At 44.2% G+C, this 23,692-nt stretch overlaps 1 protein-coding gene across 4 annotated transcripts in view; it reads left to right on the top strand.

Annotated features, from left to right (window-relative positions):
• The window catches only part of LOC109889868 (inactive ubiquitin carboxyl-terminal hydrolase 54), a 121,231-nt gene that overhangs the window by 79,010 nt on the left and 18,529 nt on the right, over positions 1 to 23,692 (top strand). For all 4 annotated transcript variants that reach the window (XR_004209830.1, XM_031823422.1, XM_031823423.1 and 1 more), the window contains exons 4-12: positions 2,620 to 2,712; positions 10,491 to 10,625; positions 13,333 to 13,446; positions 13,641 to 13,723; positions 15,390 to 15,495; positions 18,244 to 18,390; positions 18,911 to 19,060; positions 22,467 to 22,635; positions 22,875 to 23,054. Coding sequence is in view for 3 of the 4 variants with exons in the window: in XM_031823422.1 (XP_031679282.1) it covers positions 2,620 to 2,712; positions 10,491 to 10,625; positions 13,333 to 13,446; positions 13,641 to 13,723; positions 15,390 to 15,495; positions 18,244 to 18,390; positions 18,911 to 19,060; positions 22,467 to 22,635; positions 22,875 to 23,054 (1,177 nt within the window). In the remaining variant the exon portion in view is untranslated. The remainder of the gene's footprint in view (positions 1 to 2,619; positions 2,713 to 10,490; positions 10,626 to 13,332; positions 13,447 to 13,640; positions 13,724 to 15,389; positions 15,496 to 18,243; positions 18,391 to 18,910; positions 19,061 to 22,466; positions 22,636 to 22,874; positions 23,055 to 23,692) is intronic.

Below are 23,692 nucleotides of genomic sequence, written 5' to 3'. Positions count from 1 at the left end.
TATCTCTCTGTTCCCCCCCCTTTCTCAGACACTACCACCTTCACATTTTTCACACCAATCATGATCCACCCTAAATGATCACCCAATACTGTACAGTACAGCTGTGCTATCTTAATTCAATCCTTCTGTTGTCACAGATAAAACATTTTAAAAAGGCTTCTTAAATCACTAATTTCCATTTTAAAATGTCAGACTTGATTTATCCTAACTAAAAATGGATCAACCCCTACAAAAATGCCCATTAATTATAATCCACATAATCGTTTGCATTTCTTGTTGCTGCAGACTTATTTTCCTGCTGTGAGAAACTGGTCAAATTATAATAGTACATCTGTACGTCAATAGCACTTATGCTTAGATAATGAACAGAGAGTAGCAGCAGTGTAAAAAAATGAATAATAATAATAATAATTGATATGATTGATGTTGGTAAATGTTAATCAAGGAACATCTATTAGTTTTATAGTTCAACCTCACAGTTCTTGTACTTCTTGTATCTCAGTCAGCAGTGTCACAACATGGTCCTTAAACCGCCTCAGTGCTTTTTTCCTACTGCTTCAGGCAACCAACTTATACCAGCTGTAATAAGCTAAAGTCCTTTCAAATTTAGTGACCATGATAGTGTTTTATCACGCACTTGGACAGATTGTATATTCACGCCTGAGGAAGTATGCAGCGTTAAGAAGTGGTATTGGCTCACACTGTCCTGGAGGAGTCTCTTGCCTTGCAGAAACTGTTAGAGGAGGTCACCGGAGGTCAGCTATATTGACCTTTGGAGGCCTGTCATGCTCAATGCTGTTGATTGCTATTAACCCGCTCCACTGGGTACTAGTGCTGTAATGCCTGGCTCTGCTGGAGGCCAACAGATGCTCCAGGCTTGCTGCTCACTGAGGTATTACTCATGCCTGACCACACTCACTATTTACCCCCTAATGTTGTTTGAGTTTAAATGAATTGAAGCAATGTTTTAGTTTGAATACTTAGGGGAAATTTTGGATAGCTGTTTACATCGCTGCATAAATGTATTGGCGTACAGTATAGAGTGACAATTGGGTCCATCATGATTGGTGTTTCAATTGATTGAAGCCATGTTTGACGTACAAATGTACTATTATAATTTGACCAGTTTCTCACAGCAGGAAAATAAGTCTGCAGCAACAAGAATGGCAAATTATTATGTGGATAATAATTAATGGACATTTTTCTAGGGGTTGATCCATTTTTAGTTAGGATAAATCAAGTCTGACATTTTAAAGTGGAAATGAGTGATTTAAGAAGCCTTTTTTAAATGTATTATCTGTGACAACAGAAGGATTGAATTAAGATAGCACAGCTGTACTGTACAGTATTGGGTGATCATTTAGGGTGGATCATGATTGGTGTGAAAAATGTGAAGGTGGTAGTGTCTGAGACAGGGGGGGAACAGAGAGATAGAAAAAGGAAGGTTAAGGGTGTTAGGTTAACAGAGACGGACAGGCCTCTCTATGATTCTGCTCAGTGATGTGTGGCAGCCTGGCAGCAGGACCATGACATGGGCACTGTGGGGTCGGGGTAGACACTAGACAGGTGGGGGTGGGCCCTGTCCCTTTGGGGGTACCCAGGCAGGGTGCCAGATGGGAGATGGTATGCCATGGAGCCTACCGACAGGAAACTGCCAGGGCCACGTTTGTTCCGCTGACAACCTGCATCTCAGCTCGACCTGGGCAAGCATACATTCCTCAAAGTGATAGGCTTCAGAGGGGGTCTCTCACACACATATACCCAAGACACACACACACACACACACACACATTCTCTCTTTCTCTCTCACCTCTCGCTCTCTCTCTATTCCACCTTCTGTCCCGTTCTCCCGCGGTCTAGCGCGCACTATCTTTCTCTTTCTCCCTCTGTCTGTCTCGCTCCCCCATCAGTCTTTATTCCTTCTTCCCGTAACTCCCGGTGAGGCGTGCAGGATTCCTCCCATGCTGAGGGGATTAAGAGCCTGGGAGGGCATCAGGGATCTGATTGGTGAGGACCTGCTCTTGTTCCTATTGGATGGGCTTGGGACAGTACAGCAGTGGTGGGCTCTCAGAGCCAACGGGAGATTGGACAGGACAACAGTGGGCTCCACTGTGGTTGTGTAACTAACCTCAAATCCAGGGAGGAACATCCTTTAGCATCAGGTACGAGTTAGCGAGGGAATTCCACCGGTTTTTAGAGTTAGATTTCCACAGATTGACAGTCCCTACTCGCTCTAAGGGTTTTGGATCTGTGAAAAGCTTTGACCTTTGGAGCGAAGCACCGGCACTTAAGAGGGTGGGGAAGTCAAACACAGGCAACGCAGCGGAGCAAATGTTTGTCACACGCTCCCGTTGCATTTTATATCAGAAACGCACTGCGGGGATGTCGACCATCTGAGGCAGCAGCGGAGGCGACACAGAGACAATCTGACTGTCAGCTTTGTCTCTCTCAGGGGTTCGATGGAAACACTCTACCAACCTTCTAATGTCCCGCACACAGCACCTTTCTGTTGTTTACTCAGTAGACAACTCAAGACTCCGTTTAGAAATCAGGAAATGAGAAGGCCTGAGGAGCGTTTTCATGTTTTGTCTCACTCCTTCCTGCTCTTGTTTCCCACAGGTCCTGTGGCACCTGGACATCTTTCGCCGGAGCTTCCGGCAGCTGACCACACACAAGTGCATGGAGGACTCGTGTATCTTCTGTGCCCTGAAGGTAAGAGTCTAGACTTGTGGGTGGAGAGAGGATGGGGCCTGGGGTTGGAGGAGTTGATTCACTTATTCACGAATCCTTTCCAGGTAATGCCTTCCAAAGAATGCAGATAGAGGATGGTTATTTTGATATTGGACTGTTGCGTTTATTTTAACAGTAAATCTAGGAGTTTTTTTTCTCAAGTGACCTTTGTGGATTTAGCTGAGTGCCCCCAGAGAGATGGAGGACCGTGCCTTTGAATGTGAACATGTGTATCTCAGCATGTGAATTGTCAGTAAGTAAGTCATCTAGCCTGGTGTGGACAGGCAGTGGTTGGATGCCTGGCCATTGGTTATGGATTATGTACCATGGATCTCTCTCTGACTGTCAGACTCCTGAACAGCTAGTCAAATGGCTACCCAGACTATTTGCATGGCCCCCTCCCCCTCTGGAACGCTGCTGCTACTCTCTGTTATTATCTATGCATAGTCACTTTAATAACTCTACCTACCGGTACATGTACATATTACCTCAATTACATTGACACCGGTGGCCTGCACATTGACTCTGTACCGGTACCCCCTGCTATATTGTCCTGCTATTGTTACGTACTGCTGCTCTTTAATAATTAGTTATTCTTATCTCATACTTTTTTGGGGAGGTATTTTCTTAAAACTGCATTGTTGGTTAAGGGCTTGTAAGTAAGCATTACACTGTAAGGTCTACCTGTTGTATTTGATGCATGTGACAAATACAATTTGATTTGATCTGGACAGACTGCTGAATGTAGATCATTGGCTTTAGCCAGCTCCCCCCCCTCTCTCTTTTTTTTCTTTCTGTCTCTCTATCTCCCTTACACTCCCTCTTTCTCCCCCTTTCTCTCTCATTATGGCTGCTCCCTCCAATCCCCCCCTCTCTCATCGCTCTTTGTTTTATGATTACATTCCATCTAATGTGCAGGAATGCCACTGGCACTCTCCATCAAACGTTCAATATCTCAGTTGGGAATGAGAGGCTCTCTCCTGTGCTTTCCCCTGTCCGTTTGCCTCTGTCGGTCTGTCTGTCTGTGAGGAGTGGGACGGACTCAATGGTTCTCTCTCTGTTTCACCGTGATGGTCCACAGCGAGACGCTGTCTTAACGTGTCCGTGACCATCTCCTTCTCACTGTGACCAATGACCATTCTCTATATATCTCACCATGACCGTGTATTTCTGTCTGAGTGTGGTCTATCTAACTTAGATGTTACGCAGTACTGGGCTCTTTGTCGGGCATTCCAAATCTCTGTCCGATTGTCTGTTTCTTTGTCTGGCTGGCAGAACCAGATTAGCTTTGCCTCGATTCTACTTTCATTACACCACAAGACTCATCCTGTGGGCCAGAAGTTATTTTTTTCCCTGTTTTGATCGCTGATTCGATCTTAATGAGGAGGTGTCTCAAACTCACACACACCCGAGGTGACAGTCGGGCTGCGTAAATGCCTTTTGAGTGGCTGCAGGATGGCACTTCACACACTCAGCCATGTGGGATTTTTTTACCCCCAAATGCAGATTTAATGAGCTCTTGTGAATCTGAGTGGTGTGATCTGCGATGCATTAGGGCTGCAGGGCCATCAGAGGGGTTTGATGGTGACATTTGAAGGCATTTTTGATTCCTTTGTGGGTCTGTGGCAGGCAGGCAGGCAGGCAGGCATGGCTTAGAGCAGCTGAATCTGGCCAGCTGGCAGGACTTGGAGAGTGAAAGAGCCCTGTGGGTTCAACGAGGCCATCCTTTTAGCTACTGGCTAACTAGGTCTGGTCCTTTTGACTGTGACCGGTTAGCTGGTTTCACACTTGTGTCTACTGTACCTCAGTGTGAGTCATAGTCATTGTAGGCTTAAGTGTACTTCTGCTGCTCCCTCTGTACTTTCTCTCTCTCTTTCACTCTATCTCCCCTCACCCCCCTCTCTCTCCTGTTCTCTCCCCCCCCTCTGCTCCCTCCATCTCTCCCTATGCTCCCTTTTCCTTTTCCTCCATCTCCCTCTCTATCCCTCCCTCTGGTCTCTCTCTCTCTCTCTCTTGTTCTCTCTCCTCCTCTGCTCTCTCCATCTCTCCCTATGCTCCCTTTTCCTTTTCCTCGATCGCCCTCTCTCTCCCTCCCTCTGGTCTCTCTCTCTCCTGTTCTCTCTCCCCCTCTTCTCTCTCCCTCTCTCCCTATGCCCCCTTTCCATTTTCCTCCATCTCCCTCTCTCTCCCTCCCTCTGGTCTCCCTCTCTCCTCTCTTTCTCTCCCTCTCTCTTGATGTTTCAGCCTTATCGGAATTCACCAGGGCTCATTTGAGGGGTCGATTACAGGGCATTTCTGCCAGGCATTTAATTTGAGAAGAATTATTAGGCTATGATCATTTATCCTCTCCCCACTTCTTTCTCTGGCGCTCCTGTTCTCTCTCCCTTACCTCACCCACCTCTTCTCTTCTCCTCTCGCTCTCTCTCCTCCTTGCGCAAGATAAATTGAGGTGCAGCGGCAGGGCAAACGTGTGTATGTGTGTGCGCGTGCGTGCGTGCGTGCACAACTGCAGGTGTTTGTGTGCCTGCATGTGTCTGTGTCCACTTTCCCAATAAACACCCACATTGTTCAGGGTGTTTTTTGATTGAGGAAAGAGAAAGACATTATAATGGGCCATCTTCTCTCAGTAAGTCTAGGTTGTGTTATGAGAATAGTCCATTCGTAAGGATGTCTTGCACCTGAACGTGTCATGCCCTGGTGAATACCTGAATACTCGGAGGCGGTACAGTGACAGTGGGAAGTACAAAGCTATAATACTTTCCCCTATGGCTGTTAACTCGTATGTTTTACATTATGGCTGTGATGAAGTGTTTGGGTTAAAGGGATAATCCACCCCCAGAAATAAAAATCATGAAACTGCTGTCAATTTGGTGAAGGCCTATGCTCTATCGGTGGGTAAAATACAATCTTCCCCCCATGGTTTAACTTCTAAGTGGTCCGCCTGTGAAAATCAGGAAATCATGTAGGAACCTTGTCATAGCTATATAATTCTCGTCACTGAAGATACTGGATTACACACTATCCCATTTTACAATGCTATGAAAACAATTACCTGCACTCCAGATCACCCAATCAACCAATAGATGGTATGGCCATGCTTGTCTAGAACACATCCGTCCGTTAATATCGTCATGACAAAGTATAGATTTCGCACCTCCGTTTGTCCTTCAAGTACCATGTCGCAATTTGCCCTGTCTGTAGGAAACCGAGATGTTACAGAAAGGAGGAGATAGTAATTCCATTGGGCAATGAATGGAGAAAAGCCCCACCCAACTGACTGTTGACCAATCGCATGCACGTTGTCATGCTGCGTCACGCGGTTGCTAAGCTAATCATCACGCAATCCAATTCTAATGGAGTTTCCCCATCTCAAAATGATCTCTGTGGGAAAGGAATGTAATGCTGCTCTCGCTCTGGGCAGAGATGCCATTTATATCTCAGTGTAAGAAATGATTAGAGCTAGCTAGCTACTTCACATGCTGATATTGGCTTTGGTATTATTGTGTGTATGTTTTCTAGCTAGCTACCTAGCTAGCCAGCCAGCCCAGGGAGAGAGAGAATATTGCATGTTGGGTTCTGTAGTAGACTTGAGCTGCAATAGATTTCCAAAAACGATTTTCACAGGTTTCTACCAATCTTGTTCTTACGACAAAATTAAACATTTGTTGCAATTTTTTCTCTCTCTACATATTAGTGTTATTTAGCACTGTTTAACACTGTTAATAATAGGAATTTGTGGTTTGGGGTGGATTATCCCTTTAAGGAAGCAGCAGGCTTCCCATCAGAAACAGTTCAGAACAGTTTGTGCATATATTATGATTACATTTTGTGATGTTTTGTTCGTTTTGGTATTCTACAAGTTTTTTTTCTGGCTGTTCGTGTACATGCCATTTTTTTCTCGAGGCAAGCCGAAATCGGTAGAAATCTACGCCCCTTTGTCTGTGATTGGTCAACAGTAGGGATTCTTCAATGAAGTGTTTGTTGTCATTCCACGAGAGACAACACTTTTTCATGCACATTTTGTCACGTGAGAAATTCTGCATCAAACATCTTAGTTAGATGTAAAATTGTCGACTAAGATCTCGGCAAAAACGTCAAAAATAATGACAGATTTTTGAGTTAGCTTTATTTTGAGTAAGTGTATACTGGCTACGTCCTCTTAAGATGTACAAACAGTACTAATAGCAGTTTTTTTCTTATTTTTCAAGCGGCCTGATTCACGCAGTCTCTGAACGGTTGATGTTGAGATGTGTCTGTTACATGAACTCTGTGGAGCATTTATTTGGAATGCAATCTGAGGTGCAGTTAACTCTAATGAACTTATCCTCTGCAGCAGAGGTAACTCTGGGTCTTCCTTTCCTGTGGCGGTTCTCATGAGAGCCAGTTTCTTTGTAGCGCTTGATGGTTTTGGCGACTGCACTTGAAGAAACGTTCAAAGTTCTTGAAGTTTTCCGCATTGACTGACCTTCATGTCTTAAAGTAATGATGGAATGTTGTTTCTCTTTGCTTATGTGCGATGTTCTTGCCATAATACGGACTTGGTCTTTTACCCATACCTTGTCACAACACAACTGATTTACTCAAATGCATTAAGAAGGAAATAAATTCCACAAATGAACTTTTAACAAAGCACACCTGTTAATTGAAATTAATTCCAGGTGACTACCTCATGAAGCTGGTTGAGAGAATGCCAAGAGTGTGCAAAACTGTCATCAAGGCAAGGGTAGCTACTTTGAAGTATCTCAAATATTTTTTTTATTTTTATTTGTTTAACACTTTTTTGGTCACTACTTGATTCCATATGTTTTATTTCATAGATTTGATGTCTTTAATATTATTCTACAATGTAGAAAATAGTAAAAATAAAGAAAAACCCTTGAATGAGAAGGTGTGTCCAAACTTTTGACTGGTACTGTAGATAAACTATTTTGCTAAATAGTATGGTCTACAGCTTATCATGAGGTATTCTAACTCGGGCGCACAGAACCTTAAAAGGTGTTTTACAAAAACGTTCCTAAAAAATCTTTATGGATGTTACATTGCCTGTAAGAGTCAACCCTTCTATCTATATAACACTGTAGAACATGCAAAATAACTTAAGACACTTAATTTGGTCTGTATTGCTTCATCTTCATAACTTACACTGGGGGACAGCAGTGAGTGGAAAAACAAGCTCCGTGAGCCCCTTCTAAAGGCCATTTAAATATTTTTGACTGAAAAGCCTTTTTTGAGACTTGGAATTCTACTCTGTAATGGACAAAATGCACATCATTTCCTACTTAAACTGGTCAAATAAAGCCTGAACTCCAACCTATAGACCCTAAGGATAGATGTGAACGTAGTTTCATTCGGAAATGAACTTTATTTGTAGATGGTCAGATTGACTTTCCCATGGAATTGACCATATACTAATCAACAGTATATGTATTCTAAGGATGAAGACTTTATAAAACACTATAGGAAGTGAGTGTTAACTTGATGTGAAGAATATTTGCCAGCTTCCGGTTGCAGTCAAAATACAGTGCATTTGGAAAGTATTCAGACCCCTTGACTTTTTCCACATTTTATTACATTACAGCCTTCTTCTAAAATTTGTCTAAATATTTTTTTTTTTACCATCATCAATCTACTAACAACAATACCCCAAAATGACAAAGCAAAAACAGTTTTTTAGACAGTTTTGCAAATTTATAAAGACATCACATTTACACAAGTATTCAGACCCTTTACTTTGTCGAAGCACCTTTGGCAGCGTTTACAGCCTCGAGTCTTCTTGGGTGATGCTACAAGATTGGCACACCTGTATTTGGGGACTTCCTCCCATTGTTCTCTGCAGATCCTCTCAAGCTTTGTCAGGTTGGTTCAATCCTGTTCAAGTCCGGGCTCTGGCTGGGCCACTCACGGACATTAAGAGACTTGTCCCGAAGCCACTACTGTGTTGTTTTGGCTGTGTGCTTATGGTTGTTGTCCTGTTGGAAGGTGAACCTCATCATCATCATGGATCTCTCTGTACTTTGCTCTGTTCACCTTTCCCTCGTTGTTTTCCTGTTGGAAGGCGAACCTTCGCCCCAGTCTGAGGTGCTGATTGCTCTGGAGCAGGTTGTCATCATGGATCTCTCTGTACTTTGCTGTGTTCATCTTTTCCCTCTATCCTGACTAGTCTCCCAGTCCCTGTCACTGAAAAACATGTCCACAGCATGATGCTTTCACCATCATGCTTCATTCACCGGGATGGTGCCAGGTTTCCAACCGGAATTGACGCTTGGCATTCAGGCCAAAGAGTTCAATCTTGGTTTCATCAGACCAGATAATCTTGTTTCTCATGGTCTGAGAGTCCTTTGGGTGCCTTTTGGCAAACTCCAAGTGGGCTGTCATGTGCCTTTTACTGAGGAGTTGCTTCCATCTAGGCACTCTACCATAAAGGCCTGATTGGTGGAATGCTGCAGAGATGGTTGTCCTTCTGGAAGGTTCTCCCATCTCCACTGAGGAACTCTGGAGTTCTGTCAGAGTGACCATCCCCCGATTGCTCAGTTTGGCCGGGCGGCCAGCTCTAGGAAGAGTCTTGGTGAATCCAAACTTCTCCCATTTAAGAATGATGGAGGCCACTGTGTTCTTCAGGACCTTCAATGCTGCAGACATTTTTCCGTACCCTTCCCCAGATCTGTGCATTGACACAATCCTGTCTCGGAGCTCTATAGACAATTCCTTCAACCTCATGGCTTGATTATGCTCAGACATACAATGTCAACTGTGGGACCTTACATAGACAGGGGTGTGCCTTTCCAAATCATGTTCAATCAATTGAATTTACCACAGGTGAACTCCATTCAAGTTGTAGAACAATCTCAAGGACGATCCATGTAAAATGGATGCACCTGAGCTCAGCTTCGAGTCTCATAGCAAAGGGTCTGAATACTTATGTAAATAAGGTATTTCTGTTTTTTATATTGAATACATTTGCAAAAACTTCTGAAAACGTGTTTTTCGCTTTTTCATTATGTGGTATCGTGTGTAGATTGCTGATGATTTTTATTTATTTAATCAATCTTAGAACAAGGCTGTAACCTAACAAAATGTGGAAAAAGTCAAGCGGTCTGAATACTTTACGAATGCACTGTATGTGAACCCTGTGAATTTATCAATCAATCAATCAATCAATCAATCAAATGTATTCAAGAAGCCCTTACATCAGCTGATATCTCAAAGTGCTGTACAGAAACCCAACCTAAAACCCCAAACAGCAAGCAATGCAGGTGTAGAAGCACGGTGGCTAGGAAAAACTCCATAGAAAGGCCAAAACCTAGGAAGAAACCTAGAGAGGAACCAGGCTATGTGGGGTGGCCAGTCCTCTTCTGGCTGTGCCGGGTGGAGATTATAACAGAACATGGCCAAGATGTTCAAATCTTCATAGATGACCAGCAGGGTCAAATAATAATAATCACAGTGGTTGTAGAGGTTGCAACAGGTCTGCACCTCAGGAATAAATGTCAGTTGGCCTTTCATAGCCTATCATTCAGAGTCTCTAGAGAGTTGAAAACAGCAGGTCTGGGACAGGTAGCATGTCCGGTGAACAGGTCAGGATTCCATAGCCGCAGGCAGAACAGTTGAAACTGGAGCAGCAGCACGACCAGGTGGACTGGGGACAGCAAGGAGTCATCAGGCCAGGTTGTCCTATAATTTCTTTGTGCGATTCCTTTTAACTCCAGAGAGTGTTAATGCTACTGACCCTGCTGTGTTATTGTGTTTCTTGTTGTTTCTAGAGTATCTTTGCCCAATTCCAGTTTAGCAGTGAGAAGGTGTTGCCATCTGACGCGCTCCGCAGCGCCCTGGCCAAGACCTTCCAGGACGAACAGCGCTTCCAGCTGGGCATCATGGACGACGCTGCAGAGTGCTTCGTAAGAGACAACCCTCCCTCACTCTTCCACTCTTCCTCTCTCACCTCCCTTATTCCTCCATACTTACTTGCCTTATCCCTCACTTCCCCAAGTACATTACCCTTCATTCTTCCACTCCTGCTTATTTTTTATATACATCGACAGTTGAAGTCGGAAGTTTACAGTCATTCAAACTCGTTTTTCAACCACTCCACAAATTTCTTGATAAAAACTAGTAACATCTACTTTGTGCATGACACAAGTAATTCTTCCAACAATTCTTTACAGACAGATTATTTCGCTTATAATTCACTGTATCACAATTCCAGTGAGTCAGAAGTCAACATACACTAAGTTGACTGTGCCTTTAAACAGCTTGGAAAATTCCAGAAATTGATGTCATGGCTTTAGAAGCTTCTGATAGGCTAATTGACACCATTTGAGTCAATTGGAGGTGTACCTATGGATGTATTTCAAGGCCTACCTTCAAACTCAGTGCCTCTTTGCTTGACATCATGGGAAAATCAAAAGAAATCAGCCAAGACCTCAGAAAAAAAATTGTAGACCTCCACAAGTCTGGTTCATCCTTGGGAGCAATTTCCAAATGCCTGAAGGTACCACGTTCATCTGTACAAACAATAGTACGCAAGTATAAACACCATGGGACCACGCTGGCATCATACCTCTCAGGAAGGAGACGCGTTCAGTCTCCTAGAGATGAACGAACTTTGGTGCGAAAAGTGCAAATCAATCCCAGAACAACAGCAATGGACCCTGTGAAGATGCTGGAGGAAACAGGTAGAAAAGTATCTATATCCACAGTAAAACAAATCCTATATTGACATAACCTGAAAGACCGCTCAGCAAGGAAGAAGCCACTGCTCCAAAACCGCCATAAAAAGGCCAGACTACGGTTTGCAACTGCACATGGGGACAAGATCGTACTTTTTGGAGAAATGTTCTCTGGTCTGATGAAACAAAAATAGAACTGTTTGGCCATAATGACCATAGCTATGTTTGGATGAAAAGGGGGGAGGCTTGCATGCCGAAGAACACAACGGGGGTGGCAGCATCATGTTGTGCGGGTGTTTTTCTGCAGGAGGGACTGGTGCACTTCACAAAATAGATGGCATCTTAAGGAAGGAAAATTATGTGGATATATTGAAGCAACATCTCAAGACATCAGTCAGGACGTTAAAGCTTGGTCGCAAATGGGTCTTCCAAATGGACAATGACCCCAAGCATACTTCTAAAGTTGTGGCAAAATGGCTTAAGGACAACATAGTCAAGGTTTTGGAGTGGCCATCACAAAGCCCTGACCTCAATCCTATAGAACATTTGTGGGCAGAACTGAAAAAACGTGTGCGAGCAAGGAGACCTACAAACCTGACTCAGTTACACCAGCTCTGTCAGGAGGAATGGGCCAAAATTCACCCAACTTATTGTGGGAAGCTTGTGGAAGGCTACCTGAAACGTTTGACCCAAGTTAAACAATTTAAAGGCAATGCTACCAAATACTAATTGAGTGTATGTAAACTTCTGACCCACTGGGAATGTGATGAAAGAAATAAAAGCTGAAATAAATAATTCTCTCTACTATTATTCTAACATTTCACATTCTTAAAATAAAGTGGTGATCCTAACTGACCTAAGAATTTTTACTAGGATTAAATGTGAGGAATTGTGAAGAACTGTGTTTAAATGTATTTGGCTAAGGTGTTTGTAAACTTCTGACTTCAACTGTATGTAAAAACAGAAGAGTTCAGAGATCAGCTAAAAGGGATCTCATAGCTAAATGCTGTATGTTGAAACCAGACATTTGCAGTAGCATAACATTTACAAAACAGTGACAGAGTCACTATTTTCTTTGGGAGAACAAAGGAAAGGTTGGGAAGTGTTTTTCACTTTGGGAAGCTGTAGTGCAGAGTTCTGTACAGGGCCTTTTCCTGATCCCACCGACAGTAAGTCCACCTGGTCTCTAAACTACCACAAAGAAACCAAGGAGCCTGCTGTCCTCCGCTGGACGCCGTCCCTCCTTCTCCCCTCTCAGAGGTGCATGATTGTAAAGAATCATCTATTTCCTCCTTACCAGCTAATCTTATAAGCAACGGCATTGGGCAGCCAGCCAGATGATTGTTCCTTACCCTGTATCTCTATCTGGGCTTGTTCTCTCCTCTCTACCTCTCTTCCTTCTCTCCTATCTCTCCCCTCTCCCCCTCTTCTGCTTGTTTAGCAGCCCTTGTGTTCTGCTGACAACCGGGAACATACAAAAACTGCAACTTGGGTGGGTTTTTGAATGTGTATTATTCGAGGTGCTTGGCTGCGGCTGCAGTCTGGAGGCAGTGAGATGGTGGGTGCGGAGCAGATGCTAACTGTACACTGGACCCTCCCCGTGGAGACCCTCTCTCTGCGGTGCTGCAGAACTCTGCTGTCATCCCACCGCCCAGAGGGCTCCTGCCTGCAGTTAGAGTGATCAATCAACCAGTAAATTATCCCAGTATAACCGACCACAGCCTCTGTGATTCACTGGACTTCAGTGATAGAAGTTTTCTCAAGATTCTTTCAAAAGGATATTTTCTTTGTGTGTTGGTTTTGTCATGACGTAGTCGTGTGATTTAAGTAAAAACGTATATGTGGACAAGCACACACACACTTGCGCACAATTACACACACACACACAAAACGGGCATAACGCTAATGTGACTGTCTCTACCTGTTGCCCCCACAGGAGAATATTCTAATGCGGATCCATTTCCACATCTCAGACGAGACCAAAGAAGACATCTGCACAGCCAAGCACTGCATCCCACACCAGAAGTTTGCCATGACACTCTTCGAACAGGTGAGCACAAACACAAGCATCAGTACAAATACAAGCCTAAGTAAATTCTTTATATTATCACAGTCAATCAAAACATTTTTAATCTCAGAATTGATCCGCCCATCCATTTCTATTTGAATTAACTGAAGTGAAGCCATCTCTGCTTATCATAGTCGCGTAACTTGATGTGTGTGTGTGTGTGTGTGTGTTTGCAGTGTGTGTGTAGCAGCTGTGGGGCCTCCTCTGACCCACTGCCCTTTATTCAGATGGTGCACTACATCTCCACCACCTCCCTCTGGTAAGTAACCCTCTGACTGGGGAAACAGCACTGAGACGACTGGGACTGACTTGCTCTGACTGGTACTAACTAGTATTCTGACTGGGACTGACTAGCTCTGACTGGTACTAACTAGTGTTTTGACTGGTAATAACTAGTGTTCTGACTGGGACTGACTAGTGTTCTGACTGGTACTGACTAGTGTTCTGACTGGTACTAACTAGTGTTCTGACTGGGAGTGACTAGCTCTGACTGGTACTAACTAGTGTTCTGACTGGGACTGACTAGTGTTCTGACTGGTACTAACTAGTGTTCTGACTGGGACTGACTAGTGTTCTGACTGGTACTAACTAGTGTTCTGACTGGTACTAACTAGTGTTCTGACTGGGACTGACTAGTGTTCTGACTGGTACTAACTAGTGTTCTGACTGGTACTAACTAGTGTTCTGACTGGGACTGACTAGTTCTGACTAATGTTCACATTTGTTTTCAGAGGTTCTGGCGGGCTCTAACAAGTTCTGATTAGTTCTAACTTGTCTGGGTAGATATGACTCAAACCATGCAGTTAATTAACTAACACCATACATAGGGGCACATTAGGTGCATACTTTTATACAAAAGTGACAATTTAAGGGCACTGCTCTCCAATTGAAATATGCTCCTTTTACTTCATGAATAGACAATAGAATGAAAAGCTGAGCAGAGCAGAAAATGTACGCTATTTTGGCCCTCTGCTAAATAGAATTAACACGCCAGGTTGGATATCAGGTCACCTAGGAATGGGTAATAGCTCCCTTATTCTTGGGGTTAGGAGCTGTCAGCAACACCTCTCTGGGCTGTGGGAGGAGGATCATCCCGCCGTTAGGCTACAGACTAGCTGTAGTGAGCCAGGGGCCACCCGTCTGCCCGCCTACGTCTCCAGCTGTGTGCTGTAGCCAGTCAACCCAGAGGGCTTGTTATGCTATGAGCAAACTTCTTATGCAAAAATTATGAAATGTCTCCATTCATATTTCATGAGATCAGTCTGGTATTTGTTCTGTATGGGCTCTATCTGATTCTTGAACACTGTTCTGGCCCAGATATAAGCACAAAATCCCCCAACACAAGCCTCTCTCTCTCTCTCTCTCTCTCTCTCTCTCTCTCTCTCTCTCTCTCTCTCTCTCTCTGTCTTAGAGAAACACACACATACACAAACACACTCTCCACGAACCCCACATAGGAGTGTGTTATATCCTGACAACGGTTTGTTTGCCAATAACAAAGGTCTGTCTCCTGAGACCTAGTCATCTCTCCTGCACCAGAGCACAGAGCACAGCTACAGTATAACCCTGGAGCGTCTTTGAGGTGTGCACCTCTATAGGTGGAGAGATCTCCCCAGAGACCTGGAGAGAATGGGAAGGGGACAAAGAGTCACCTTGTAGTGCCCTGCAGTGAAGGGCAGTGCTGTCTCACATGAACAGTAGCACCCGTGTTAAGGCTGTGGCTGTATTGTCTGTCTTGTAGTACGATGTCTTTATTGAAAAGTGTTTTTTTTTAATCGAAAAGTGACTTACATTTAACACACTCGGTATATGTGGCCCGTGACTCACACCCACAACCCCGGTGTTGCAAGGACTAGATGTCTGAGTGAGTCTCGTCTCATACTGTCGATGTCTGAGTGTCAGTGTTCTGTGTGTTTCTGCTACAGTAACCAGGCGGTGAGGATGTTGGAGTGCAGAGACAAGCCCACACCAGACATGTTTGGAGAGTTGCTCCGCAACGCTAGCACTGTGGGAGACCTACGCAACTGTCCGGTGAGTTTTGCAAAGGCGATATCGTGACCTATGAGGTTCATCCTAGGCGTGATTATACTAGCACACTATACTTTACCATACCATAGACCAGGGTTTCCCAGCCACCGGGATCCGGACTGGTACCAGGCCACTGGCCCTGGGTATAAAAATAGCCCATTCTGCGAGCCAATCACGCTTTTCTTACTCCCTGAAACATAGAAAAAAGACAAACCCACAACATGTGCTGATTGGATGAACTGGACAGGCATCAAGTCTCTTACATTCTGTCAGTAGCCACCTAAACGTGTCAGTGCGAGAGTGTCGTTGTAGTTACAGTCGCAAGTTCACATGGACATGCATATCATGCAATTTGCAAAAACATGAATGTGACAGCGTTCTACAATGAACAAATATATATATATGCATTTCTTGTCCCATGTTTCATGAGCTGAAATAAAAGCTTATTTCTCACATCCCTGTTAGTGAGCATTTCTCCTTTGCCAAGATAATCCATCCACCTGACTGGTGTGGCATATCAAGAAGCTGATTATTAAACAGCATGCTCATTACACAGGTGCACCTTGTGCTGGGGACTATAAAAGGCCACTTTAAAATGTGCAGTTTTAACACACAACACAATGCCACAGATGCCTCAAGTTTTGAGGGAGCGTGCAATTGGCATGCTGACTGCAGGAATGTCCACCAGAGCTGTTGCCAGAGAATGTAATAGTAATTTCTCTATCTTAAGCCGCCTCCAACATAATTTTAGAGAATTTGGCAGTATGTCCAACCAGCCTCACAACTGCAGACCACATGTATGGCCTCATGTGGGCGAGAGGTTTTCGGATGTCAATGTTGTGAACAGAGTGCCCTATGTTGGTGGTGGGGTTATGGTATGGGCAGGCACAAGCTATGGACAATGAACACATTTGCATTTTATTGAGATACGTGAGGAGACCCTGTGGTCCATTGTGGCCATTCATCTGCCACCATCACCTCATGTTTCAGCATGATAATAGACGGCCCAATGTTGGAAAGATCTGTACACATTTCCTAGAAGCTGAAAATGTCCCAGTTCTTCCATGGCCTGCATACTCGCCAGACATGTCACCCATTGAGCATGTTTGGGATGCTCTGGATTGACGTGTCCGACAACGTGTGCCAGTTCCCGCCAATATCCAGCAACTTCGAACAGCCATTGAAGAGGAGTGGGACAACATTCCACAGGCCACAATCAACAGCCTGATGAACTCTATGCGAAGGAGATGTGTTGTGCTGCATGAGGCAAATGGTGGTCACACCGATACTGACTGGTTTTCTGATCCACGCTCCCACTTTTTTTTTTAGGTATCTGTGACCAACAGATGCATATCTATATTCCAAGTCATGTGAAATCCATAGATTAGGGCCTAATGAATTTATTTCAATTGACTGATTTCCTTATATGAACTGTAACTCAGTCAAATCTTTGAAATTGTTGCATGTTGCCTTTATATTTTTGTTCAGTCTATATTGCATTTATATTCACCACATATTATTGCTCATGGTGGTGAAAATGGTCTAATTATTAATTTCTTGTAGCCACCTTTTGGGGGGATTATTCAGTCAATGAAAATAACTGTACTCTCACACATATGCATGCTCAGACACACAATCTAACTGAGGCTTGTATTGAGTGTGGGCCGACTGGTTCAGCGGAACTCCATGGCTTCTAGAGTGGCAGTAAAACAACATTGGGAGGTCAGCCAAGCACACAGTAACATCTCTGGGTTAGACAGTGAACTGAAAGGACCAGGGGGGGCTCAACATGAGCAGCTCAAAGTATTAGCTTTGAACATTTCAACCACATGAAGTCAAACATTATTCCTATTATTCTGGTACTTCCTCCCAGCTTTGTCTTATCAAACATTAAAGCCTCTAAAGTCCCGTAAGGTGAACACTAGAGTCTACATATATCTAACGAGCTCCCACAATGTTGTACAATTAAAGAAATTTTTCAGAACTGTATATTTTTTTGCTCAGTAAGTATTGGCTGACTCTGAGGCTTCTACCACTGGTCTGTGTGTGAGAAACCCCAGTGCTCTCGTGTGCTGTGAGAAAGTCTCCTCTGTTTATGGCAAATTTGGCGTGTGCACAGTCGCTGCCTTCAGGGGGCCTTCCGCCTGCCTGTTTCCAGCCTCACTTCTGGGAAACAAGGTCAAGATGGCAGGTGCGTGCGGTGACATGCGTCCCTCTCCCACGCAAGCAAACGCACACAAACGCACGCACACACACACACACACACACACACCACTCTGGCCAGAATCAGCTCTATGAAAGGAATCCTGTGGTAAACCCTCTCTTAAGGAACTCCACATGCTGCTGGACCCAGTGTAAAGGACGGTTGGCTCTCTGTGACAGGCATAGAAGTGACACTTGAATTGGGGGATGTCATTGTCAGGACTTGGCCTAGAGCCAGCTGACCTTTTCAGACACAGCTCACTGTGAGTGCTGCCTTGAAATGAACCATTGTCAACGCTGAACTAGCTAAATGGATAACGATCTCTGTCCACTCAGTATGTAATGAGTCATGGTAGACTTTGCTTTAGGATTTCTTTGCTTGTTAGAGGATTTTGTGTCTATGTTTGTGATTTATTATGCTCAATTTACCGTCTGCCTCTCCCACTCCATCTCTACCTTTCTTCTCCCACCTCCTCTTCACGCGGACTCTTCTTCCCTCTCTCTCCTCCTTCCCTCCTCTCTTTCTCCCTCCCTCCCCCCCTGCTTCAGAGTAACTGTGGGGAAAAGCTGCGTATCCGTCGGGTGCTGATGAACTCTCCAGAGATCATCACCATAGGTCTGGTGTGGGACTCTGACCACTCAGATCTGGCAGAGGACGTCATCCACAGCTTGGGCACCTGCCTGCGCCTGGGGGATGTAAGGCACACACACACACACACACACACACACACACACACTCTTACAGTTTCCTTTACAAGACGCCACAGGTTTAGGCTGTTCTGGGTTTGCATGTGCTGTAATGTGTCTAGCCTCTAACACCAGAGTGGGTAAAGGAAGTCCGATGTCTCTATACTCTGACTCAGTGGGAAACACACAAGTCAGGCACCCTCTCCCATCTCTATTGAATCTTTCATGGTGTTTAGCGGCTGTAAAAGCGAGCTAACCTTTGAGAACCTCTGGAGAGTTGTTGTTGTGATCTGATACCAACATTCCTGATGTCTGTTTGGACACCCTGGGCCTCAGTTGATGTAAATGTATGACAGGCAAAATGTATTATGCATTATATTATATGTTACTGACCTTGTGACTTGACCAGGAAAAATGACATTAACCCACATATGTTTTTGATGTACAGTATTGCAGTACAGTGTGTTTTGAATTTCCTTATGGGGCTGAATACGAGTGCATCAACCTGTCCTCTCCCTGTGCCTCACAGCTCTTCTACAGAGTGACTGATGACAAAGCCAAGCAGGCAGAGCTCTACCTGGTGGGCATGGTGTGTTACTACGGCAAGCACTACTCCACCTTCTTCTTCCAGACCAAGATACGCAAGTGGATGTACTTTGACGACGCACATGTCAAAGAGGTAAAAACAAAACAAATACCAAATCGACCCGGGTGAATGGCTCCAGATGTTGCCCTTATCCACAGATCTAGGATTACTTTAACCCTAGCCATAACCATTATGATGACAAAATATCTGACCCTGTGTCAGTGGTCAGGGGCAACTTTGACCTACTCTGTGTTAGGCATTGGCATGAGTAATTGAGTACTCGAACGGACGTCAAAGCTCAATCTTTAACCAGAGATCAAATAATTTTCAAATACTGTAAAACTATTTGGTGGAATGTGCTTTGTGGCTGCCTGAACGGGAAGTAAAATTGCCCGTTCACGCCTGCTGAGTGAGCACACAAGCTCCTGTTAGGCCAACAGAAATAAATACCTATAAAAACGTATCTAACTAATAGGATACACAAACTACATTCCTTGCCAAATAATGACAGTTTTATCTTCAATTCAAATTGGACTGGTTGATTGAAGTAGGAAAATATGTGTTCCGACAACGAGCTTCGGTTTTTAAATAATTTGCGTCCTGTCTATTTTCCGCTTAGGCTACTTTGCGAACTGACATTTAGAGTTGGTTAGCCCTACTAAACCTAGACAGGTTCCACACTGAAAATTTGCAAAAACATTAGTTTGATAAAGACAAAGAGCATATTTTTGGGCTCCCAAGTGGCGCAGCGGTCTAAGGCACTGCATCTCAGTGCTAGAAGCATCACTAGAGACCCTGGTTTGACTCCAGGCGGTATCACAGCCGGCCATGATTGGGAGTCCCATAGTGCGGCGCACAATTGGCCCAGCGTCATCTGGGTTAGTATTTGGCCGGGGTAGGCCATCATTATTCTTAACTGGCTTGCTTAGTTAAATAAAGGTTAAATAAAATAAATAAATGTTCCTCAGAATCATTAAGCACAGGTCTAAGTCACCAAACAGATGTCATGGCTGTAATTCATCACCATACAGTGTTCAATGTGGATTTGTTGATCTATTTAGAACATTCCAAAGAACAGGCAGAATAAACTAAATCGAACGTATGAATATCGAAAAGAAGTTTAGGTTTGTAAACCAGAATTTTTTCTTCTTTCCACTCCCCAAATTGAGCCCTGTTTCAAATGATCCCTTTTTGAAAATGACTGTTCCAGATTCAAGGTGTGCATCACTTCACACTGGCAACTTTTTTCATTCCAGTGCAGCCCTTGTCTTCTAAAAATGTATTTTGAGTACTCAAACAGTCAAAAAATGTCAAAAGTCCATCTTTACTCTGTGTGAATGTATGTAAAAAAACATGTTTACTGTGTAGTTGTAGTTCTGTGTTGTATTCTCCTGGTATGTTTGTATTTAAAAATCTTACAAGCTATGTTTGGTTGTGCTGTGCTCCTCACTTGGGTGATGTTACTGTGACATAAACATGAGCTATACAAGTGTTTTTTCCAGGAATCCTCTCAGATATGAGTCCTCCATCTTATATGTTAATGTCTCTGTCTCTCTCTTTCACGTTGCTGTGTCAAGATGGAGAGGATATTCACGTTTTAACAGTGGAACACCTATTTTCTTTCATTGCAAACCAGTGGCCTGGCCCATCAGCCCTATTCTAAGCCCTCTCTCTCTCTCTCTCTCTCTCTCTCTCTCTCTGTCTCTCTCTCGCTCTCTCTGTGTTTGTTGCTCATTTCACCACCCACAGCGCCATTAGTTTACATTGACTCACTAACAAGCCATGGGTGTTTTTACTCCATTTTTATATATGTGACATAGCCTGTGTTGTCATGACAGCCAAAGGAGGGATGGTTGTCATAGAGGTAGTGTAGTTTAAGGGAAATTCCACGATAACGGAATTACGCTGAGACTGCTTTGAACAATTTACACAGTTAAAAAAAAAACTGTGCGGATGCAAAGTTTGGTAACAGAATTACTGTAAAATCTCCCTCAGTTTTATTCTGTTACCATACTTTGTATCTGCACAGTTCTTCCTGTAAATGGGTTTTTGTCAAATGTTCAGTGGAAATTGTTAAAAGTAGTCCTTCTGCATAGTTCTCCACGGTTTGTTAAACTTTGAAATCAATGCCTTTTGTTTAGTATAGATTTTAAAGTGAAAAATCTCAGCGTAATTCTGTTACCATGGAATTGCCCTTAGTCAACTTTATTATCCTACAGTGAATATTCACACCATACGAAAATTACAATATAAACAACAATCAACATGTATGTACAGTTATTCATGCAAAGAAACATGTAACCTGCCACAGTCTTTATCATGGACAAAGAGAGGTCTGCAGAGTTTCTGAGGACCCCAAAGCCTGTCACATGAGGTCAACTGGATGAACTCTGATTGGCGGTTCACACTTCAGCAGTGTTGTGAGCAGTCATGGGTGTGATTTCTGATGGGCTTTTCCTGCAGTTCCAGGTCAGGTCCCGTCTCCCAGTGTGACTTGGTGTGTGAGCAACGAGCAGAGGCGTTAGTTAGTTAGTTCCACACGCCTGGCCAGCTGTGGTGTATCTCTCTCAGCCCCCCCCCCCCCCCGGTCAGGGTCTCTCATCTCCTTTCTGACATCCCTTCTTCCCTTTTCCCCCTCCTTTCTCTCCCCTCTCCCTTCTCTTCTCTCTTATCTTATCATTGCTTTAGTCTCATAATGGCTGTGCTGTTCGTTCACCCCTGGACAGTTGGACACAAAGTAGCGCTCTCTCATTCTCTCTCTCTCTCTCTCTCTCTCTCTCTCTCTCTCTCTCTCATTCTCTCTCTCTCTCTCTCTCTCTCTCTTTCTCTCTCTCTCTCTCTCTCTCTCTCTCTCTCTCTCTCTCTCTCTCTCTCTCTCTCTCTCTCTCTCTCTCTCTTTCTGTCTCTCTCTTTCTGTCTCTGTCTCTCCCTGTCTCTCTCTTTCTGTCTCTGTCTCTCCCTGTCTCTCTCTCCCTGTCTGCCTCGGTGTGTCTTTAAAGCCGGCATGTGAGCCAGTGAGGGTTTGAACAAAAGTGGCCTGAAACAGTGGATATCCCTCCATTGTTTATCTGGCCAGCTGGACAGGAGGGTGTGGCCAATAGAGAGCCAGAGCACAGCGACCACCACTGTAGACACACACACACATTTAGACTTTCAAACACACTCTTGCGTTGGGAAAACCAGGTTGAGGTAAGACAGGGTTGGAAAATGGAAAGACTTTGCTTGATAACAACTTCCCTCTTGTCTCTTGGTTCTTGCCCCTCTGGCGCTTACAGTCAGTTCATGTCATCCAGTAAATATTGTACTGTAAATGTTTTATTTGACTAACTCTCATTCTTATGTGAGCTCACTTGCATTGCTCTGTGTGTAATTTTCTGGATGTTTCTTTGTCCCAACAGTTTGAGATTCACGTCAGGGATGGGCTGAATACTCATATCTAAACATCTTTATTTTGAGTTCCCTGGAAAGTTGTGACAGCGCTTTCCTCTCTTCCTGGTAGATCGGGCCCAAGTGGAAGGACGTGGTGTCGCGTTGCATCAAGGGCCACTATCAACCCCTGCTACTGCTCTACGCTGACCCCCGGGGGACGCCCGTGTCAGTGCAGGACCTGCCCTCCCGCCTGGACCTGCACCACTTCAACAAGGCTTACTACGACAGCGAGGACTCGGGTACGAGACGCCTCGCGTCACACGAGATCACAGCTACACACACAGGATGGCTGTTACATACTACACATGGGTTCAAATAGTATCCGTTTTCTTTCAAATGGAACTAATGGAAGAGTCCCTAAAGTGCAAACCCCGCCCATCTGGTACTGCGGCTTGTGTCATCCCATTATCTCTGCAGGTTGTCTGTGTCTGTTCCGTTGTCATGCTGACGTGTTTTTCTCATCATGTGTCATCATCAGGCCGGGAGCCGTCCATCTCAAGTGACACTCGCACCGACTCGTCGACAGACAGCTACTCCTACAAGTACTCCCACTCCCACCATGAGTCCATGGCCAGCCACTTCTCCTCCGACTCCCAGGGAACCGTCATCTGTAACCCGGACAATGATGCAGCCTCACACAGCAGCCTGGAGACCACAGGTAGGAGGAGGAGGAATTCAGTTCAATTGTTTGAGGTGAAGAAAACATTACTTTGAGAAGCTCCACAGCTCATTAGTGGTGATGAGTTACAGCTATCAGAAATACTATCAGATCCCCAAATGGGCACATTTATAAGCCTACGTTTGCGCTCAGGCCAGGTAGCCTAGGTCTACTTCTATGTGTAATCAGGGGCGCGTCCTTACTCAACATTGACAGAAGCAACAATGACTAAATTGACAAAACTGGAATGAAATACACCAAATACACCACCTGTTTCTCACAAATGTAGTATAGGTTGTGTGCGACGCAAGCAATGTAAAGACTGTAATAATAATATATTGAATACATTAACAGAAATTACCATAACCAAACAAACACTGTAGATTAGGAATTAACGGTAAATGTAATACTGGTGATAAATGTAATGGGGAATTGAAAGACACTAAGAATCAAGGCAAACATTTCACACAATGAAGTTATGAAACAATGAATGTTGTCAAATTGGCGGGAGAGAGCCCATTCTGGAGAGAGACGTGCTTTGTGCATTTAAGCCACACTCCCCTTCTTCTTGGACTGTTCCATCCCCGCGCCCTCTGCAATGGATTCGTCTCTGCCTCTGCAATGGATTCGTCTCTGCC

Source organism: Oncorhynchus kisutch, linkage group LG4 (genome assembly GCF_002021735.2).
Source record: "Oncorhynchus kisutch isolate 150728-3 linkage group LG4, Okis_V2, whole genome shotgun sequence".
In the NCBI taxonomy this organism is placed as follows: Eukaryota; Metazoa; Chordata; class Actinopteri; order Salmoniformes; family Salmonidae; genus Oncorhynchus; species Oncorhynchus kisutch.
Note: the sequence above shows the minus strand (reverse complement) of the source record. Positions and strands in the feature narration are given on the sequence as shown.